At 46.7% G+C, this 19,063-nt stretch overlaps 1 protein-coding gene across 6 annotated transcripts in view; it reads right to left on the bottom strand.

Moving 5' to 3' along the window:
* Window positions 1-19,063, bottom strand: part of AGAP1 (ArfGAP with GTPase domain, ankyrin repeat and PH domain 1) — a 309,343-nt gene that overhangs the window by 31,094 nt on the left and 259,186 nt on the right. For all 6 annotated transcript variants that reach the window (XM_063400012.1, XM_063400015.1, XM_063400014.1 and 3 more), the window contains 3 exons: window positions 15,624-15,778; window positions 14,128-14,218; window positions 8,616-8,838 (listed from right to left, as the gene is read on the bottom strand). In XM_063400012.1, the coding sequence (XP_063256082.1) occupies window positions 8,616-8,838; window positions 14,128-14,218; window positions 15,624-15,778 (469 nt within the window). The remainder of the gene's footprint in view (window positions 1-8,615; window positions 8,839-14,127; window positions 14,219-15,623; window positions 15,779-19,063) is intronic.

Here is a 19,063-nt window from a genome sequence, read left to right as displayed (position 1 = left end):
AGTGGCAGCCAAAGCCACAGAGAAGGAGAACCCAAATTTGTCAAGGATCTCACCAGAATAAAGGTACCTGGAGCTGACTGTTCCTCCAGGGGATGCCTTCCACTATCCCAGGTTGCTCCAAGCCCTGTCCAGCCTGGTCTTAGACACCTCCAGGGATTCAATGAAATGGTACTGATACTATTCAGATTAAAAAGAAGAACAGCACCGTGGCTTTTTCATAAATGCTTTCATAATCTGCACAAGAAGACAGAAGCACTTCCTTTGCAGGTTTTTCTTTCACCACTAACGAGGAAAATAATAATTGTAATAATTACTGCAAACCAGGCTCCTGTTTACCAAGAGTCTGAGCTTTTATCAGAGGCAGCTTTGCACACGAGCAAGGTGCAGCTGAGCCAGGGAGCATTTCATCTAAAGCACTCATTAACTTGGACAAGCGGGGTCGAGGGTGTTGTGGTTGTTTTGTTTTGATTTTTAATCATCCAGGCATCTCCCAGGCTGCCGTACAGGCACCGGTGTTTTACCGGATCAGCTCCTGGGTGACAAGGGCTGCCAAGCAGCTGCAAGGACAATAAAACAGAATATTACTACTACTGTTACCACCTTTCATCTTTGGAGTACTGCATTTGAGCTTCCAAGATCTCCAAAACGCTGAAGTCTGACCAGCAGCCACCCAAGCTGACGTTCCACCCGCCACACTCAGCTCTTCCTGTCAGATGCATTTCCTGGAAGCTACTGGCGAGTGACAATTCTATTTTTTCCTTTAAATTTAATTGCAAACCCACCCAATGTAGAAGCACACGAAGGGTTCACTCCTTCAGCTGCAGCCTGGAGTTTACTGGCAGCAGTGAATCAGTCTCTTTATTTACGTCTGCGTTTGAGAACGCGATGCCACCGTAACTAATAATTTATCCATTTTCCTCATTATCTCCGTGAAATATCTTCTGTCCAAAACAGAGCTAATAGAACTCCAGCTCGCTGGGAGTCGTGCTGCTCAGTGGAGTTGAGCCACCAGGAAGAGCAGGAGCGAGTTTTTATTGATCCCTTCCCAAAGTCCAAGCTGGAAACCTTAAGACAAACCTTAAGTCAAACCTGCGGTCCCCGAGCAGCTGCTGGGCCGGCAGCAGCCCAGCTGTCTAAACTTTATTGGCAGCAAATGTCATTCTTGCACACGAAGTGCCCGCCTGCAAGAGCCAAAGGCACATCTTGGGCTATCACATCCCATCACGCTCCCCGACGAGATGTGAAAACCGGAATGGGAAACGTCAACAGAGTCCGGCCGCGGCGAGGAGCGGGGCATGCCCGCTGACAAGCGCGCCGCCGTGACAGAGATGGGCTTGGAGTTGCAATTAGTGGCACTGTCATTTTCGGGCGCTCCTGCCAATTAATTAAGCCTGTCAAATGGAAAAACAGCGGCATTCACATGATAATTTATATCGGGAGAGACTGGCCCGGCAAAGCCGCCGCTGCCGCCAACAAAATCCCCTCCGAGCGCTTCGGGGAAAAAAAAAATATAATAAAAAAAAATATAAAGAAGTGGAAAGGGGAGGGGGGGAGGAGAAAGAAAGAAAGTTAAACTGTCCTTGTTATAATTGTTAACTCTGATCGCTCAAGTAGAAGACGGGCTGATTAAAACTCCAAACGAGCCCCCAGCTCGCTTAAATCTCAGAGTCCGGAATGATAGAATCAGAGGAGTTTATTCATACCATTAAGCCCCAGAGAACTTAATTGAAAGAAGAGCATAGCCTGGACCTTGACAAGCGGGAGGTCACAGTAATTGCTGCCGGACATATTTAACATTAAGATAATCAGGCCATTAATTACCCTTTGGATCATTAAATCAGCCAGTTGCAAAATGAAATTTCTGCCTCTATTACTCACTTGAGAGACCACAGGGGTGGCTTTTAATTTATCAGTGAGCTTGAGATACAAAGGACCAGGCTTGGGGAGGAAGGAAAAGGGGGAGAAAGGAGGGGGTTTGCTTCAGCAGAGGCAGGAATATCAATCCGCCATGCTTGGTGATCGTGGCAAATTAACTAGGTAAGATAACCTCAGCTTCTAAAGGCAGAAGCTGGGGGTATGTAAATAGATGAGGGCAGACAGGGAGATCAGAGCCTGCACACCACTTAGCAGGATAATAAAGGAAATCATCCTTGATTATCAGTGCTAATTTGGACACTGCCGGTAGCTTGTTATGCGTGTTCTGAGTAGCATTTAATTAATTCAATTGCTTGTTAATGAGGGAAGTGACATGTGGGGAGCAGATGCCACCCAACTGCAGATGGGTTCTGGTCAGCCCTTCACAATAAAACCTTTTTTTCTTTTTTTTTTTTTAAATCTTCTTTCTTCTTTTTTGTTAAATTTATTTTTGAAAACCCCCTTCCCCCAGCCCTGGAACGGGAAAGGTGTCAGGCGTGGAGGAGCACTGAAAAGGCACAAAACACTGACCTCATCAGGCCAGTATCCGCCACAGAGCCCGCGCTGTTCACCGCGGATGGAGAGGTTCCCCTGCTCCCCCGGGCCCCCTTCATTCCTGCTGCCAGGAATCCGGGACCAGCAGCACCAAAAAGTGATGGCCCAAAGGAGCAAAGGGTGAGGGGGAGATGGAACACGGCAGCCCTGCAAGATCCGGGGTGCGAGAGCAGGATCTCAAGTGCTCCACTTCCCCGGGCTCGCCCTTTATCCATGATGAAGGATTCATTATTTTCACAAAGAAAAGGATTAATATTTTCGGGAAGGCATGGTGTAATATTTTTCATCCAAGTGACTCCCCAGTGACCAGCTCGGCGTCACGGCCGCTCTCCTCGGAGCAGCACAAGCCAGGCTTTGGTGCAGCACTGTAAAACTCAGCTCAGTACAGTGCAGCTGCATAATGTTGTCCCTGACACCATTAAGCTGAGTTCATTAGTGAGCAAGGATCAAACTGGATCTTCCCTTGTGAGGTGAGAGTCAATTCCTGACACTGCCAGCTCACAGCTCGTGGCTGCTCAGCCAGTGTTGGATTTTCCTGTAACCTTTGGTACCCAGAATAAACAGAGAGACTCCTGAGCAAACAGACCTGAGCACAAGCGCTGCTCCTGCCCCAAACCCCTGTTAAAGAGCTTCAAACTACGCCTGAACTTCTGCAATCCACTCATCCCTCAATTCAAACCCACAGTTTTAATGGAATTGGACATTCCACCTGCTTGTGAATAGTTTCAAAAAGATGATGAAATGGTGCAGCCCTACCTGTGTGTAGCTAATGCAGATATTTGGCATTGTTTGAGTACCAGAACAAGAAGCATGGCTGGGATGGTGCCTGGATATGACCCTGCCTTCCCTCAGCTTGCCCGGCAACTTCCAGCTGGTGGAGGTGGCACATCCATCCCAACACCCCCAGGGAGACAGAGATGGACTCCCTGGGAGCTCAGGGAAGGGGGTGAGGGAGCAGATAACCATCTCCTGGGGTGGGCAGAGGGATGGGGGCAGCTTCGCTCATTTGGAAAAGGCCAACACCACCCTGGGAAGTCAACTGTGGCACATGAGTCTGCAAACCAGAAGCCTCCTAAGAAAGCAAAACAAGTGAGGTGTGTCCAGAAAAAGCTAAAGATCTGGTAGGAGATGGACACACCAGTGCAAAAGGCAAAGAATGCCCAAGCTGGCTTCCCCACATCTCCAGCATTCCTCCACGGAGCTGCTCAGCCCCACAGGGCTCCTCCAGTGCTGCACCACTCCAAAGCAGCATTGTGAGAGTGTGCTTAAACAGTATCAATAGCAATTAGAAGGAAAATCCTGATCCCATCCCCAGCCCCAGTTAATTGTCGCAACATTGATTTACTCTAATTTAACTTCTCACTCCAAATTAAACCCGCATTACCCAAGGAGGGACCGCAGGCAAGCTCCCCCCGCTCGCCCCCTCCCCTCCAAGACAATAAATTTCATATTGAATACACTTGGAAAAAAAACCTGGTGGTTGTTGCAAGATCCATACTGAAAGATCTTTTTCCTTCTTTCACTCTTTTTCTTTTTTTTCTTCCTGCGAGTAATTAAAAGATGCTTTTCTTGACTAATGATCCCCCTGTTTAGGAATGGGAAGTCGATACTCCTTCACCAGCAGTCAGCTTCAATTTGTCACAGGCCTCCCGAAGTTTGAGCGGCGTTCTCGGGGCTGCTGGTAATTGCTGGAACCAATTACCAGCTCTCCAGGGCTGACCTAATCAGGGACCCACAGACACCAAAGCTCAGGGGCCAGCTGGTCCCTGTTCCTTTCTCACTCAAGAGTTTGCCTGTGCTTGCGTTTTCTGCTGCTTCCCCAACTTCTGGTGCTCAGCAGAGCTCGTGTTTATTCCTCCTTCCTCCCGGGAATCCCAGCGACGCCCTCAGCCCTCAGCTCTGCCTCTGCCACTTCCTTGGGGATCCCACAACACCTGTGCTCCCAAACCCCAAAACCTTCCAGTTCAGTGCCAGAGGCCACCCTGGGTGTTGCTTTAGATCCAGGGGCACCAAACAACTTGGAGATCTGCCCCAAGAATTCCAGGATGGGTTAGGTTGCTTTGAAGCCTCTCTCATTCCAGCCCCAGCCATGGGACACCTTCCACTAGGCCGGGTTGCTTGACTGTCCAAATGGATGTGACCTGGAATACATTCATATTAGAGGACATACCTGGCCAATATATCCCTGATCAATGCAGGAGGGACAACACCTTTTGCTAAAGAGCTCCCAGGCGTTGAATTTGACATACCCTCCAATCTCAGAACCTTTCTGGCTTTCAAAGTAGGTGTCCAGGTTTATCTTTTCCCATGATTTGCTTGGATGTAAAGTGCATTTGAGCGGGCTACAAAAGGACAGAATATTTCATGTGGTTTAATCACTGAATATCCTGAGCTGGAAGGGACCCACAAGGATCATGGAATCCAACCCCTGGCCCTGCACAGACACCCCAACAATCCAATCCCACCCCAACAATCCCTGGGAGCATTGTTAAACTCTCCTGGAGCTCTGGCAGCCTTGGGGCCGTGCCCATTCCCTGGGGAGCCTCTTCAGTGCCTCAGCACCCTCTGGGAGAAGAACCTTTTCCTGATCTCCAGCCTGAGCCTGCCCTGAAACAGCTGCAGCTGCTCCCTTGGGTGCTGTCCCTGGCCCCAGAGAGCAGAGATTGGAACTGTCCCTTGGGAGGAAGGTGCAGGCCGTGATAAGGCCTTGAATTTGATAATATCTTATTTTGGAGTGTGCAATGTCACTAAAGGGAAGCTGTACTCACAGCCTGCCATAGCTCTGTTTTCAGAAATACTGGTGACGTTTTTCTGGGTAAGACTCCTTCATTATGCTATGACCTAGAGTGGTCATTTGGCAATTCCTCCTGCCAAAAACCATCTCCATGGATCCCTCCACCCTTTCCTCTACTCCACAGAAACACACAGGATGCCACTACAGGCATACAGTGATCAGTGCCAGCCTCTCCTAGGCTGAAGAGACTTCTTTGAAACCACATCAAGACCTTCAGGTTCCTTTTAGTCCAGGCTGTGAACACTCCTTGAGCCTCCCAGCCCAACTATTCAGTATTTGGAGCAGCTCATTACATTTTTTTTTGTGTCCCTAGAAATCTGTGAGTTTCCACTGATGGCTTCATCTCCAATAGAAAGACACAACATGAAAAGGTGAAACCCACCTGACGCCCTCTCCAAGTGTCTATTGAGGGCCTGTCACAGAACCACATTCCCAGAATGGTTTGGGTTGGAAGGGACGAATCTTGTTCCACCCCTGCCATGGGCAGGGACACCTTCCACTGTCCCAGGGTGCTCCAAGCCCTGTCCAAGCTGGCCTTGGACACTGCCAGGGATCCAGGGGCAGCCACAGCTTCTCTGGGCACCCTGTGCCAGGGCCTGCCCACCCTCCCAGGGAAGGATTTCTTCTCAATTTCTCATCCACCCCTGCTCTCTGGCAGTGGGAGCCATTCCCTGTGTCCTGTCCCTCCATCCCTTGTCCAAAGTCCCTCTCCAGCTCTCCTGGAGTTGCCTCTTCCCCCTTCAGTCCCTCAACAACAACAACAAAAGGAAGGTTTGTTTAACCCTCCTTTCAGGTCCATTTTAGCTGCTTCCAATAGAATTCCTCATGCAAAATTCCAAACACCAGTGAGAACGTGGAAAGCAGAGCCTCTACCTGAAGAACTTGAATTTATTTTCTCACCAAGCTTGGACAGAAGGATCGTGATGCTGGCAGAGACCAAAGGGATGCACAAAAAGAGACACACACTTGCAAAAGGCAGAACTTTCTGGTATTTATGTGAAAAATTGCATTTCAGTCCCTGCTGCAAACAACAGACGAATGGGAGCAGCAAAGCAAGATTGCAATTGCTTTGTGGGAAAATTTCCAAATGATCCTAATTCTACTTTTTCTAGCACCTCTTCTATCAGATAAGCGTGAACCTGGACACAGAGCTAGAAAATCCTATTTATAAAATGAATCTTTTTGTCCAAAAATGTTGCAGTGCAGGAGAGAAAGTGCATTGATATCAGGGACAATCAGAATCAGGTGAATATAACCAGGAAGAAGCAAAACAAAGTAGGAGAATTAAAATAAGCCCAGAGTATGAAATACTACGAGAAAAAAGTTGATTTTTCAGAAGTAAAATTCAATTCCAAATGAATTATTAATTGAAATGGATGGTGCTCTTTTCATCACAGTCACACGGATTTTAGATTTTTCATGATGTTTATTATATGACTACTGAAATAATGTGATTTTTACTTTTTTTAAATAGAATTCCAATTGAGTGCAAGCATTTTCCTTTCAGGTGTTTAGAACTATTGCTCCATCTCACCTCAGCAGTAAGAAGCAACATATATTTGTGAGATGTAAGAATGTAAAATCTCTGTATTAAAGTGATAGTAATGACTGCAAGTTCACTTCAATCTACTTGATGAAATCATTGTGTCTAATAATACACAGGTATAGAGCAGCCATCCCATTTCTGCCTGAACAAAACCTCTCTTTGGGGCTCCCCGAGCACTTTTAAATGCACAGCCATTCATCTGTGCAGCCTGATAAATGTAGTGGCTTCATTCTCGAAGATGAACCAAAGGTGGCACCACAAATTCATTTTTCAGGGCTAACGAAATAATGCAATAAGAAACAGTTGACTTTAGTACACACAACAGCACCAACCGAGCCCTCTGCTGCAGGAGGTGGCCCAGGTACAGTGATCTTTCCACCTCCAAAATGGGAAAAGTATTCTCAAAACATCTGTCCTTGACACTGATCAGATTAATTAAGTATAAACCCCCTAGTTTTAGGTAGGACAACACATCACAGGAAGATTCTCACTGTGTGGAGCTACGAGAGGCAGGTAGAACGCTGTTCTCAAAGGAAGCACCCCCCAGCAAATCATGGTTTCACATAAATCACACACAAAAAACGTGATTGAGTCCATGGCGAGCAGGACTTTGAACACTCCTGAGCAGAAGCCAAGACCTGACAGCCCTGTACAAACTCCCAAGTGAGCCCGGAGCCCTGAAGGGAGAATACTCGCGACAAACTGATAGTCCAGAGAACTTTGTGGCCCACCGAGACAAAGGGGCACATGACAGGATAATTGAGATGGAGGAAGAAGCAGGCAAGAGGTTCCCATCTCTCAGGGTTATTGATTCCCTGAGATTCTCCTTGGGGTTGCTGTTCCCCAAGGTACTAAGGGTTCCCCCAAGGGTGCTGTTCCCTGGGAGTTTCCTCTGGGTTGCTGTTCCCAGAGGTAATAAGGTTTTCAGTCTTCTCTTTGCCCTAAGTGTTTCACACCAGAGGTAGAGACGACAAGCTGAGTCCGTCAGTGCATATTTCCAAGGTTGTTTATTCTTCATTATCTCAGTTCTTTTTCAGCTCTGCCAGGCCTCCCTGGCAGGGTACCTTATCTTAGTTCTTTCTCAGCTCTGTGAGGCATTCCCAGCAGAGCAGGACACACAGTGAACTGGGGTGGATCAGAGAGCCCCGCACCTTATGTACAGTACCCCTGACCCAACCACCGTCCACAATGTACTTTTTATTTACAAAATTGTACCAATACCTACTACCTATGCTAACATGTCATTTCTACTCTAAACCAGTCCTTGAGATCCAACTCAGCAGAAAACGGGGGACGAGAGCAAGAACAAGGAGCACACGGGCCACTCCCCAATTCCTCCATCTTGTCTCTTCAGCCCCATATGCTAAGAATCCTAATTTCTGTATTTATATTCTATAATAAACCATCCACTACTTATTTTAAATTCTTAGGATTTGTGATTCTTCCTGCATGTGAGTGTTCACTCCCATGGCCAGGGATCAGAGTCAGTGTCCCCCTGGGCTCTGTGTGAGGCTGGTTGACCCCCTTGTACAGATCCCAGACCCCTCTGTCTGGTCTCCAAACCCTCCAGGGTGGCCAGAGGGATGTTCTAGACTCCAACACCCATCTCCCACCAAACAGAAAACTGCAGAGCTGCTGAGGAAACCCTCCCAAGGGCGAGCAAGTGACAAGGTCACTCAGCTTCTGCCACCCCCCTGTGCCACACCTGGGCACGCAGTGAGGATACAAACAATGATTTTATCCCGAGAGAGGATTTCAGAGCGGCGGCGGCGCGGGCCGGGCGAGGCGGCGCGAGCCAGCACCCACCTGGAGCAGTCTGAGGAGGGCTTCACGTGGCCCTGGCTGTTCTCCTCCCACACGCTGTTGGCCAGCTCGTTGCCGATGGCCAACATCACCTTGATGAGCTCCATGGGCCAATCGTCCAGGTCCAGGGAGCGCACCCGCGACAGGTGCGTGCCGAGGTTGCGGTGGATTCCTGAGCATTCGATGCAGATGAGGGCTCCCAGGTTGAGGCTGGCCCAGTCAGGGTCTGCGGGACAAGGGACACAGCAATCAGGACAAGGGGACATCCAACAGAACGTTCCAGCTGGTGTTTGTGTGTGAAGGGTTTGGCTCTGGGGGTGTCTTGCACTAAAGAGCAGCTGGGAGCTCTTCCAGGGTCAGTGGAGATGCCAACCCTTCAGAGAAAACCTCAAGGAGTAAAGAAAAATAAAATGTGGTGTCTCAAAAGATGTATCACTCCACCTTCAAAAAACTCCCTATGGATTAGAGGGGAAAGCAGAAACAAAGGAAATATACCCATGGTGATGGGTAAAGGATGATGAAACAGGGATGAAAGCCCCTTCTTGGGAACCCAGAGCTGCTCGTAGTCAATTGAAATGGAAAAAGCAGAAAAAAACCCAGAAACACTTATCTCATGCTAACTAGATCAGCTCCCTCAATAACCAGGTACACCAGCAGGTACAAGTGGCTCTTCCTGACTCTTCTCCCATCTCCAAAATCAGGGAGATAAACACCAAGATGGGAATGTCCCACTTGGAACAGCCCCAGTTTCAGGACACAAGCCAGGATTCCACCCAGCCAAAACACCCAAAACACCCACAAAGGGTGAGACTGGGACAAATCTGACACAAGATGGGAAATTCCATTTCCCAACATGGTCCAGAACTCTTTTGCCACTGTCCCGTGCAATTTAAATCCACATTTGTATGGACTTCCCTCCATTCAACAAAGATGCACCTTAACTAATGCAACAGAAGACACATGTGGGGAATTTTTTTTCCCTAACTTGTCAGATCTTTTCCTCATGCCTTTCTCTGTGCATCCCAAAGAACTACCTCAAATGCCAAGCAGGAAAATGGGTATTAATTAACAAGGCAGGCAATTCTTATTACTACACCTAAACAAAATTTGAGGATGACAGAAAATGAATTTCCAGAGTTTCCTTCTGTTCTGAAAAATTCATCCAAAGACTCATCTCAACTTTGTGGAACCCATAATTGAAAAGCTATTTCTGGTAGCCAAAATATGTGGAAACAAAACATTTTCTAGTTCTTTGCCATGTCATGTTTGGACACAAAACAGGAAAGGAAAGCTGATAATTTTAGTTGTGAAGTCCCACATTTCACTGAAGGTATTGACTGACATTTTTCAACCAGTCCATTGAAATCTAAAAATGCAACCAAGAAGACAAATCCCCCATCTTATTTCACTTGAGCAGAAAAACACATCTTTTGTTTAAAAGTTCCTGTTCATAGCAAGTCTTATATTATACATAATTTAATATCTACATTATGGATATACAGCATTTCAGATCTCAAAAAAATCAGGGGAGACAAAACTCCTGCCATGATTTCCAAGCTTTAGGTACAACAACTACAACAAATTCCTCTAACTCCATAATTCTTCAGATACCTCCATTGTTGTTTTGCCAGTGGGAGAAACACACCAAGAAAACCCCAAAATCACAATTTGTTGGTGTAAATTTGAACACAGCAAGTAAAAATTAGTAATTTGCAAGTTGAGGTTCCAGATGAACCCCCTGACCTGCAAAGGCCAGGGTTATCTTCACAAAAATCCAAAGTGCAACAAGCTCTAAGAGGCATGAACTCAGAATGAAGGAAGAGAATTGAATACTAATTTACATTACTCCAACTGTCCTGGCAGACCTGGTGTTAAGGACCTGACCTCCCTCCCCAACACCTCTCTGCTTGAGGCACATGTAGTGCTTCCAGTACTGAAAAAATTCTTTGAATGTTCACCTGCTTCAGAGCACCACAGAACGGTTTGGGTTGGAAGAGCCCCTCAGCTGCCAGCACTGCCATGACTGAAGGAGGCCCCCAAAACAACAACCAGGAAGTTCCACGAAATTTGACCAAGATGTTATTTTCAATTTCAGTGACTTGACAACACACAGATGAGTGGGAAAGTGCCAAATGAGGAAAGGCAAGGGCTGAGCTCGTTGTAGAAATGAAAATTGTTATCATCAATTCACACACAAGTGGTTAGAAAGCTGTAACTATTCAAGGTTGGGTTTTTTCCTTGTAAGAACAAACCCAGCTCCCTTTTCCTGCTGATAGTGAGAGGAATTCTGAACTGGAGGATGCTCACAGGCACGTGGCAGGTGTGGACATCAAGGTTTGACAGTAAAAGGCAGAAAAAGCCCACTCAGTGCAGCTAGAGGTGCTTTACTTAAAACTGGTTAAACAAAAAATGAGCTTCTTAGCACCACTGAATTTATCCACGTTCCAATTTTCAGCTGTCCATATTCTCAGAAACACTTGGCTCACTCCTTCTCTGAAAACCTCTTCCCCACTCGAACTCACACCTCAACCAGCTTCACGGTTTGAGGTGAAAACTCTCTTGAGAGAATAACCCCTCCCCACTGTCTCCTTCATCCCTTTGGATCCAAGGAGGCTGATGAAAGGCTGAACCTTCCTGAGGTCAGCAGCTCTGAGATATCCCTGGGCTGAGCAGAGGGAATTATTGCTGGAAGGAGGAGCAGAAGAGCCAGGGAAAGAAGAAGCAGGGGTGAAGGCATCTCGAATTGCAGCAGAAGAGAGAAAAGTTTGTAACTCTCCTATTCTTTGAGAAGGATTTTTTTTTGTATTCTGCATGAAAAATTGAATTTTGTGATGGGTAGGACAAGATTGCCCAAATTATTATCTCAGTGTTTGGTTTTCAAATACAAAATATACCAGAGTAAGTGATCAGACTCCTGGACTGGAAAACTCATGACGAGAATCCATGTTTTTAAATCCTCTCTATTTTCTCCTACAACAACAAAGACCTGATGTTCCATGTTCTCCAGATATCTTGAAAAAGGTGACTCATATTTATCCTCTGGCAGAGCCAAAATCCAGAAATTCAACTGGGCTTGCCTAAACAATTGGATCACCTTGGGTGGCTTCTCCAGGCAAAGTCAGCACTGGGACTCTGCTGCTTTGGGAAAAGGCAACACCAGTTTCCTTTTGACACATGAAGTCAGACCTTGGGCACAAACTCCAGCTCCTAAAGAGCGCTTTGCCTCTTCTCTTGCTCTGGGATGGGAATGCTAAAAGGAGAATATTGAACAATTTTAGCTGGAGGCTGCCAAAGGGCCGGGATGCTGGCAGCACCAGCTGCTGGATTAACATCCAACAAGGCAGAATTCCCTGGTGAAACAAAGTGCTGCATCAAGTGCTCAAAAGGCAAAAAGCTCCAGAAAGAATGAGACTTCTGAAGTGGGAGATTGATGGCTCTTGAATAGAGCTGAGGGATGGCAACATCTCACACTCCTGTGCTCCCAAACATCTGGCTCTGTGGAGATGCAAACAGCATCAGAGTTCCATGGAGTGTTGGGGTTTGTGATGTTAAGTGCTCCAGGGGTAAGGACCTGCCCAGGCAAGGCAGGAAGGGAGGCAGGGGAATAAAACAAAGCCCTGCAGAAAAAGCAGCAGGCTGAGGGTCACCTCCTGTGTGTGTGTGTTTATATTTTAAGATCCATTGCTTTGGAAGTATCTCACATTTTTCCAAAGCAACAACAGCAGCCTTAAAATCAGGAAGGTCAAACAGCAAGAGGAGTCAAAGAGGGTATAAATCATCTCTGAGAATACAAACAAGTCCAGCTGAGATTCCAAAATCATTCCCCCATAAAAGCTATACAACAGAGTGTTGCCAAAATGGGCTGTCCCTCCCTGCCCTCTCCCAGCAACGTGTTCCTGGCACATCCCTGCTGCTGGCACCATGCACGGGGTCCAGCTTGACCCATGAGCAATCTGGCTGAAAACCAGATTGGCTGAGGAGGGGGGGAAAAAAACCAAAAAGGCAGGAAAAGACCCACAACCATTTTCCTGATTAACCATCCAGCCTGGCTGCATAAATCCTGGGATATGTGCAAGGCTGGGGAGAGAAACACAAGTCTTGGGGACAGTGTGGAGTCTGGGTAGAGCTGAGGTGATCAGAAGGATGTGTGGGTTTGGAAGTTGTCTGCACCGAAGGGATTGCATCTGATAGATGTGTAATATGAACCCCTATAAACATAAATATAAAAATATGATCTATTTGTATATTTTATAAATAGATATTCAGTTAGCAAGGCTAGGAAAGAGCCACCCAGAGTGGAGCAGGACTCGGCACTGTTCCCATCGTGGGCTGCTCAGAGGCAGCACTGGGCACTTCAAATGAGCTGAATATCCATGTGGGTACTCCCAGACCCCCTCCTCCTCATCCACAGCACACCACCCCTCCTGCCTTCCTCCCGAGCTGCATCAAAGCTTTGGGGGAAATCTCAATGACTGCCAGGTCATTGTGAAAGCACACTAACAAATAAGACTTGCTTTGGGCTCCAGGTGCTAAAACACCACTCAAACCAAGCTTTTTCCTGCTTTAGCACGTGCTGAATCACTTAGAGTGAAAGAAGAGACCAAATTATTGGTGCAAGAGCACCTGCACTTGTGTACAAATGCTCTTTTTACACTGGGGTGTCAGAATGGCTTGGACCACGAGTCAAAATCCCAAGCAGCCAATCTTTCAAAATAAAAATCACACCTGAAGGAAAAGAAGAGAATATTTTTCTATTGTAAATTATATGTGAAAAATCACAAGGAAAGTTCTGACTCCCAAATATCAAAGAAATAAAAATGCACAAGTTCTCAGTCCTTCAGCTCCTACAACTAATTGCTTTAGAGCAAGAGAACTTCCTTTCTGTGGCTTTGTTGCAAACCCCTGGAACTAAAGAGCACCAGAATAATGGCCTCAGTCGGGGTTAGTGAGGTGAAGCACAGCTCAAAGTATTCCTGAGAACACTCTTCTGAACACTAAGTAAATGTTTTAAAAAATAAAAAAAAAAGGGGGAAAGAAACACAAAGGGGAAGGAAAAAAAAAATCCAAAATCAGTTTTCTAGTATCCAGATATAATGAGCAATGATTCTGGTTTCTTCTGACAAGCAAGCCTAAAAAACCAAACCCAAAAACCAGCAATCAAGCTCTACCTCTTTGAAAATATTACCACGGCACGAGTGCTCTCACGACGCAAAACAGGAGGGAAATGGAAGGGACTGCTGTCAAACAGCAAACTTTTTGCCTTTTCCTTGAAGGGAAGTACAGAAATGCTGACATTCAACGTGAAACAACGAGGGGAAAAAATTAGGATGCACCTGATGTGGCTGATACTGAGCAGAAATGAAGATCAAACAAGTCTGGTTAAGCAAACTCCTCAATGAAGCAGAGATGTGCAAACAGCAGAGGGGATGGCAGAGCAGGGGGGCCAGGGCTGGGTGTTCCCCAGGCCCTGGGAAAGGAGAAGAGGTCAGAGGTGCAGTCAGGTGCCTGTACTCACTCTGTGCCTCGCAGTCCACGCAGTGGGAGTTGCCTCTGATGTTCCTGATGGACTGCAGGGCCATGGCCTCGTTCTGACTCGTCAGGCGCGACTGCGGGGAGGTGGAGACAGGAGTGAGCAGCAAGCAAGGACCCAAAAAAACCCAATGACACAACTGTCAGCTGAGTGACAGCAAACCACAACGCCCACACCAAGGTCAAATGAATACGGTCAAGGAACCTCAAGTCTTGGTTTGCCTCTCAAGGATCCTTTGGCCTCTCCAAGACTTCTGGGGTCTCCAGCTGGATTCTAACAGAGGGAAATCGAGCTCGAGAATGAGCCCTGCTCTTCCCAAGAGCAGCAGCTACACTGTAGGTTTGCTTCTTGAGATAAATGAGATAAGAATATCCTTTTACAAGATCAATATCTTTTATTGATGTGTGTGCTTGTGCTAATGAAGACTAAGGGACGGTTTGCAGAAGCAGCTGGAACTTTTTCATCACCCAAAGGTCAGATTTCACCCAGTGGCTCCCATTTAAATGCTCCCCATGATGACCTGCCCGTGACCTCTGTTTGGGGAGACTCTCCTGATGTACAGGCAGGTCAGCTCTACCCAGCTAAACCACCTTGAGAGTGATTTAAGTGATTTAAGCAGGACTTTTGGATATCTACATGGAGACACAACTTCCATGGGACACCTGCTAAACCTGTCCAGCCAAGTGCCCTTTGCTGTTCCAGCCAGGTCTTCTGACACGCTTTGGGAACCCAGTGGGAAGAACCTCTCTGAGCCTTGCCCAGCCACTCTTTATCCTTTTGTATTCATCTTTTTATGTAGGTGTTAATGTATAAACTTCCCTTTCTGTGCTCTGATAACACACACATATCAGAATGTATGAACCCATGCAAAGCAAGGAACATGTAAGCTGTGACTTTGCTCCATCTCAGGAATATATGTTGGAAATAAACCCACTTTTTAACACAAAACGGGAAGTAAATTGTGTTATGATGATGGTAATTACTGGTGTTTGATCTACTCTGGCACACCAGGGCAATGAAAACAGGCATTCATTTAAAAATATGACTCTCTTCCTTGCAGTATAAAATCATGAAAGACAACTGTTAGGTGGGTAATATTAAAGGATCTACAGTTCTGGACAATTATTGGCATTCCTTTCTCTCAACCACCATGCAGCACCTTGTTCTCTCCTGTGAAGTGTTTACAGACACCCGCACTCAAGACTCAGAGTTCTCCCAAAAATGACCAGAAGACATTTCAGATTTTAAACATTTGTTTTGACAGCAAAAGCGATCAAATCCCTTCTGTCACCCAAGGAAAGCATTCCAAGGGGGAAAGCTGCTCCTCCCAGGCCATGTTCTTCCCTCAGAAAGCTCCAACCCTGCTCAGCTGCAGTGGTAATACACACATTGAGGAGTACAGCTCAAAATTCAGGATTTGCTGTCATCCTAATGATCCCCTAACCCCTGGCTTATTGGCAGCACAGCTCTGTGCTCCATACCTTGTTCTTGCTGCTCTCACAGGACTGTAAACTGGCCAGGATCTGGCTCTCTATGGCTTGGACCCACGCGTCCCTCTCTTCGTAGGTGGTTGCTTCAAAGTGCCAAGTCTGGCCCGTGAGAGAGACGATGATAAACTCAAAGTTTTCTTCTTGCTCTGGAAAAAAGAAGAAGAAGAAAAAAAGAAATGTAACAGGAAGAAAAGATCAAGTCAAGGACAGTGAAAAGTAGCTGAAACAACCTTGGTTGATAAGAACTTCTGTTACACAATGACTTTAAGCTGAAGGAGGGCAGATTTAGATGGGATATGGGGGAGAAATTCCTCCCTGTCAGGGGTGAGGTGCTGGCACAGGGTGCCCACAGAAGCTGTGGCTGCCCCTGGATCCCTGAAGTGTTCCAGGCCAGGCTGGATGGGGCTTGGAGCACACTGGGACAGTGGCAGGTGTCCTGGCCCATGGCAGGGGGTGGCACTGGCTCATCTTGAAGGTCCCTTCCAATCCAAACCATCCTGGGATTGTGCAAATCCTGTAACTGCAGGCCTGGACACGAGGCTTGAGGCTGGATCCTGCCCTGCACAGTGCACCAGGAAACAACCAGGATCCACTGCTTTTTCTCTCCAAATGCTCTGCAGATAAAGCACTGGTTTGGGTAAATACTCAGTCCCTGTGTTTGTGAGTTTGGAATCAAGCCTGTACCTTAATCAAACATAAAGTGGCCAACAAGCATCATTTAGATTTAAACCTGAGGTGATAAAAGCTGCATAATGTAAAAATCAAAGAGTGCCACAAAATAAAAGATGAATGGACCACAAAGAGCTGACAATACAGAAAAAGTAACAATTTACCCTCTTCTTTCAACCAGTTTTTACAAGCACAGATATATTAAAGCAGATGTGGACATTTTCTCCTCTACAGCATAAATACTGGGATAATAATAATTACTGGGCTATAATACAGGCTTAAAATCAGTTCAACCTATTCAACATCCACGTCCGACATGGGAGATGAGAAAATGATCTGAGAAGCCAGGAGAGAGGGTCAGTGAAATATCCTTAGGGCTACTGGAGGATAAGGACAAGTATTCAGGCCAGAGGAGCAGTACATGGAAATGCCAGCAGAACTGAAATAAATGGACACACACCCCACCTACACATGGGACACCGATGCCAAATTAAAAAAATCAAGGAAGCTGAAACAGAGCAAGTGCAATTGGGAAGGGCTGGCACAAAGCATGAAAGGGAAAGAATAATAGAGCACAAAATTCTGGTGAACATCAGCCATAACGAGTTTCAGAAAGAACATTCTGTCCGGTAATGACTTATTATATATTCAGAGCCATGACACCACTGCGTTCCCTCATCATCCATAAACATGCAAAGAGCAGGGACAAATCCAGCAGCAGAGCTAAAGACAGCACTGCTGGCAGTTGTGTTCCCAAGCTGTGGGACAAGGGGTGTTCTTGGATAAGCTCCATGTCAGCAAGGCCAGCACCTGCACTGCTGTAAGGGTGGCCAAAAATCAGCAGGAGGCGACTTGGCACCTTGAGGTGGGCACAAACACGGGGCTGAAGGTTATTTTCAGGTGCAGGAAGGTATCTGAAGCAGCAGGTGCACTGAAAAACAGTGCATGGGGAAAAGAAATGGAATATCCAGAGTTGGAAGGGATCCAGAAGGATCAAAGTCCACACTGGCCCTGCACTGACACCCCAACAATCCAATCCCAGCCTGTGCATCCCTGGCAGCATTGTTAAATGCTCCTGGAGCTCTGGCAGGGTTGGGAATGTGCCCATTCCCTGGGGAGCCTGGGCAGTGCCCAGCACCCTCTGGGGAAGAACCTTTCCCTGAGATCCAACCCAACCCCCCACACAGCTCCAGGTCATTCACTTGGGTCAAAGATGAACGATGCAACTGCACAGCTACAACTGTTCCATTTTAGCAACACTGTTCCAAACAAACAGGTGGGAACATCACCCAAAACGCCATGAATAAATCATGGACAAAGCCTCGTTTATCAAGCAGAGCTCTCAGGGTCTCATGGGGAAGATCTCAGAGGAACTACTCCACAGTAAATGAAGTTACATTCAGTGCTGTGCACTGTCTCCTGTAGGACAACACAGTTCAGGTCTCTGCAGCAGCACTGAATCCTCTGATCTCCTCTTTAATAATGCTGATCACACACACAGAGCTGGTTTGCCCAGGAGAAATAAGCTCAGGAGACCTGCAGCACGTTTTCAGCTGGGGCTGGAAGGACATTTTGAACTCCAGAGAAGAAAACTGAGCTGGGAAAGGGTCTGGAGCCCCAGGAGGGGCTGAGGGAAAGGGGCTCAGCCTGGAGAAAAGGAGGCTCAGGGGGGACCCTGTGGCTCTGCACAAGTCTCTGACAGGAGGGGACAGCCAGGGGCATTGGGCTCTGCTCCCAGGGAACAGGGACAGGAGGAGAGGGAACGGCCTCAGACTGGGCCAGGGGAGGCTCAGGGTGAACATCAGCAGGAATTTCTCCATGGAAAGGGTGCTCAGGCTTTGGAAGCAGCCTTGGAGTCACCATCTCTGGAGGACTTTAAAAGATTAGTAAATGTGACACTTGGGGACATGGATTAGTGGTGAACGTGGCAGTGCTGGACTAACTGCTGCACTTGATGATCTTGCAGGCCTTTTCTAACCTTAATAATTTCATGATTCTATAGCCACTGGAGCTTCAGATTTACTCCCCAGAAAGCTGTACTGGTTGAAGACATCTTCCCTAATTTTTTCAGCTCGAACACACCAATTTTTTCTTTTTTCCCCCCAAGCTGAACAGTGAAACAAAGCAGCAGTGCCTGCTCCACATCACCCCCAGGGCAATTCCTTCAGAAGACAAGGAACAAACCTGTTCCTGTACGTCCTTAAGCACAGCATGCAGGAACAGGAAAAGCCAGGCGGGAGGATGAAGTTGTTCACTTTTACTCTTCAGTCAAATTATAGGTTGTGCTATTTAAATCCCTGTGAGCCCAATCACAAAATTTTATTAAACAGTTTTCCATGTTTAACAGTTATTCATGGAAAGGTCCACTATAATAGTATTTTAGCACCATCAACCTGTCGAAATCAACCTGCCCAATTACTCCAAACTACATTAATAACACCGGATATTACACTAATTGTGTCCAGTTTCTATGCAGACGAGGTCCCACGGGGCTAATTTTGCATCCTCAGGGGCAAGCAACTCAGCCATCAGCCTGATTTCACCAGGAATCCCTCCTCATTACACAAGTCCAGGCTGTCAAACTTTTTTTTTTTTTAAGAAAAAAAGGTTAATGGGCCAATCAGTCATCAATTATTTCCTGGAAGGGCAGCAGAGGAAGGGTTAAAGTGTGAAGAACCAGCTGCCACCGACTTCCATTTGGAAGTTATTATCAACAGGAGATGTCTAAAATGCTGTTGTTGTTTGTTTTGCTTTTTTTTTTT

This window comes from Prinia subflava, chromosome 6 (assembly GCF_021018805.1).
Source record: "Prinia subflava isolate CZ2003 ecotype Zambia chromosome 6, Cam_Psub_1.2, whole genome shotgun sequence".
In the NCBI taxonomy this organism is placed as follows: domain Eukaryota; kingdom Metazoa; phylum Chordata; class Aves; order Passeriformes; family Cisticolidae; genus Prinia; species Prinia subflava.
Note: the sequence above shows the minus strand (reverse complement) of the source record. Positions and strands in the feature narration are given on the sequence as shown.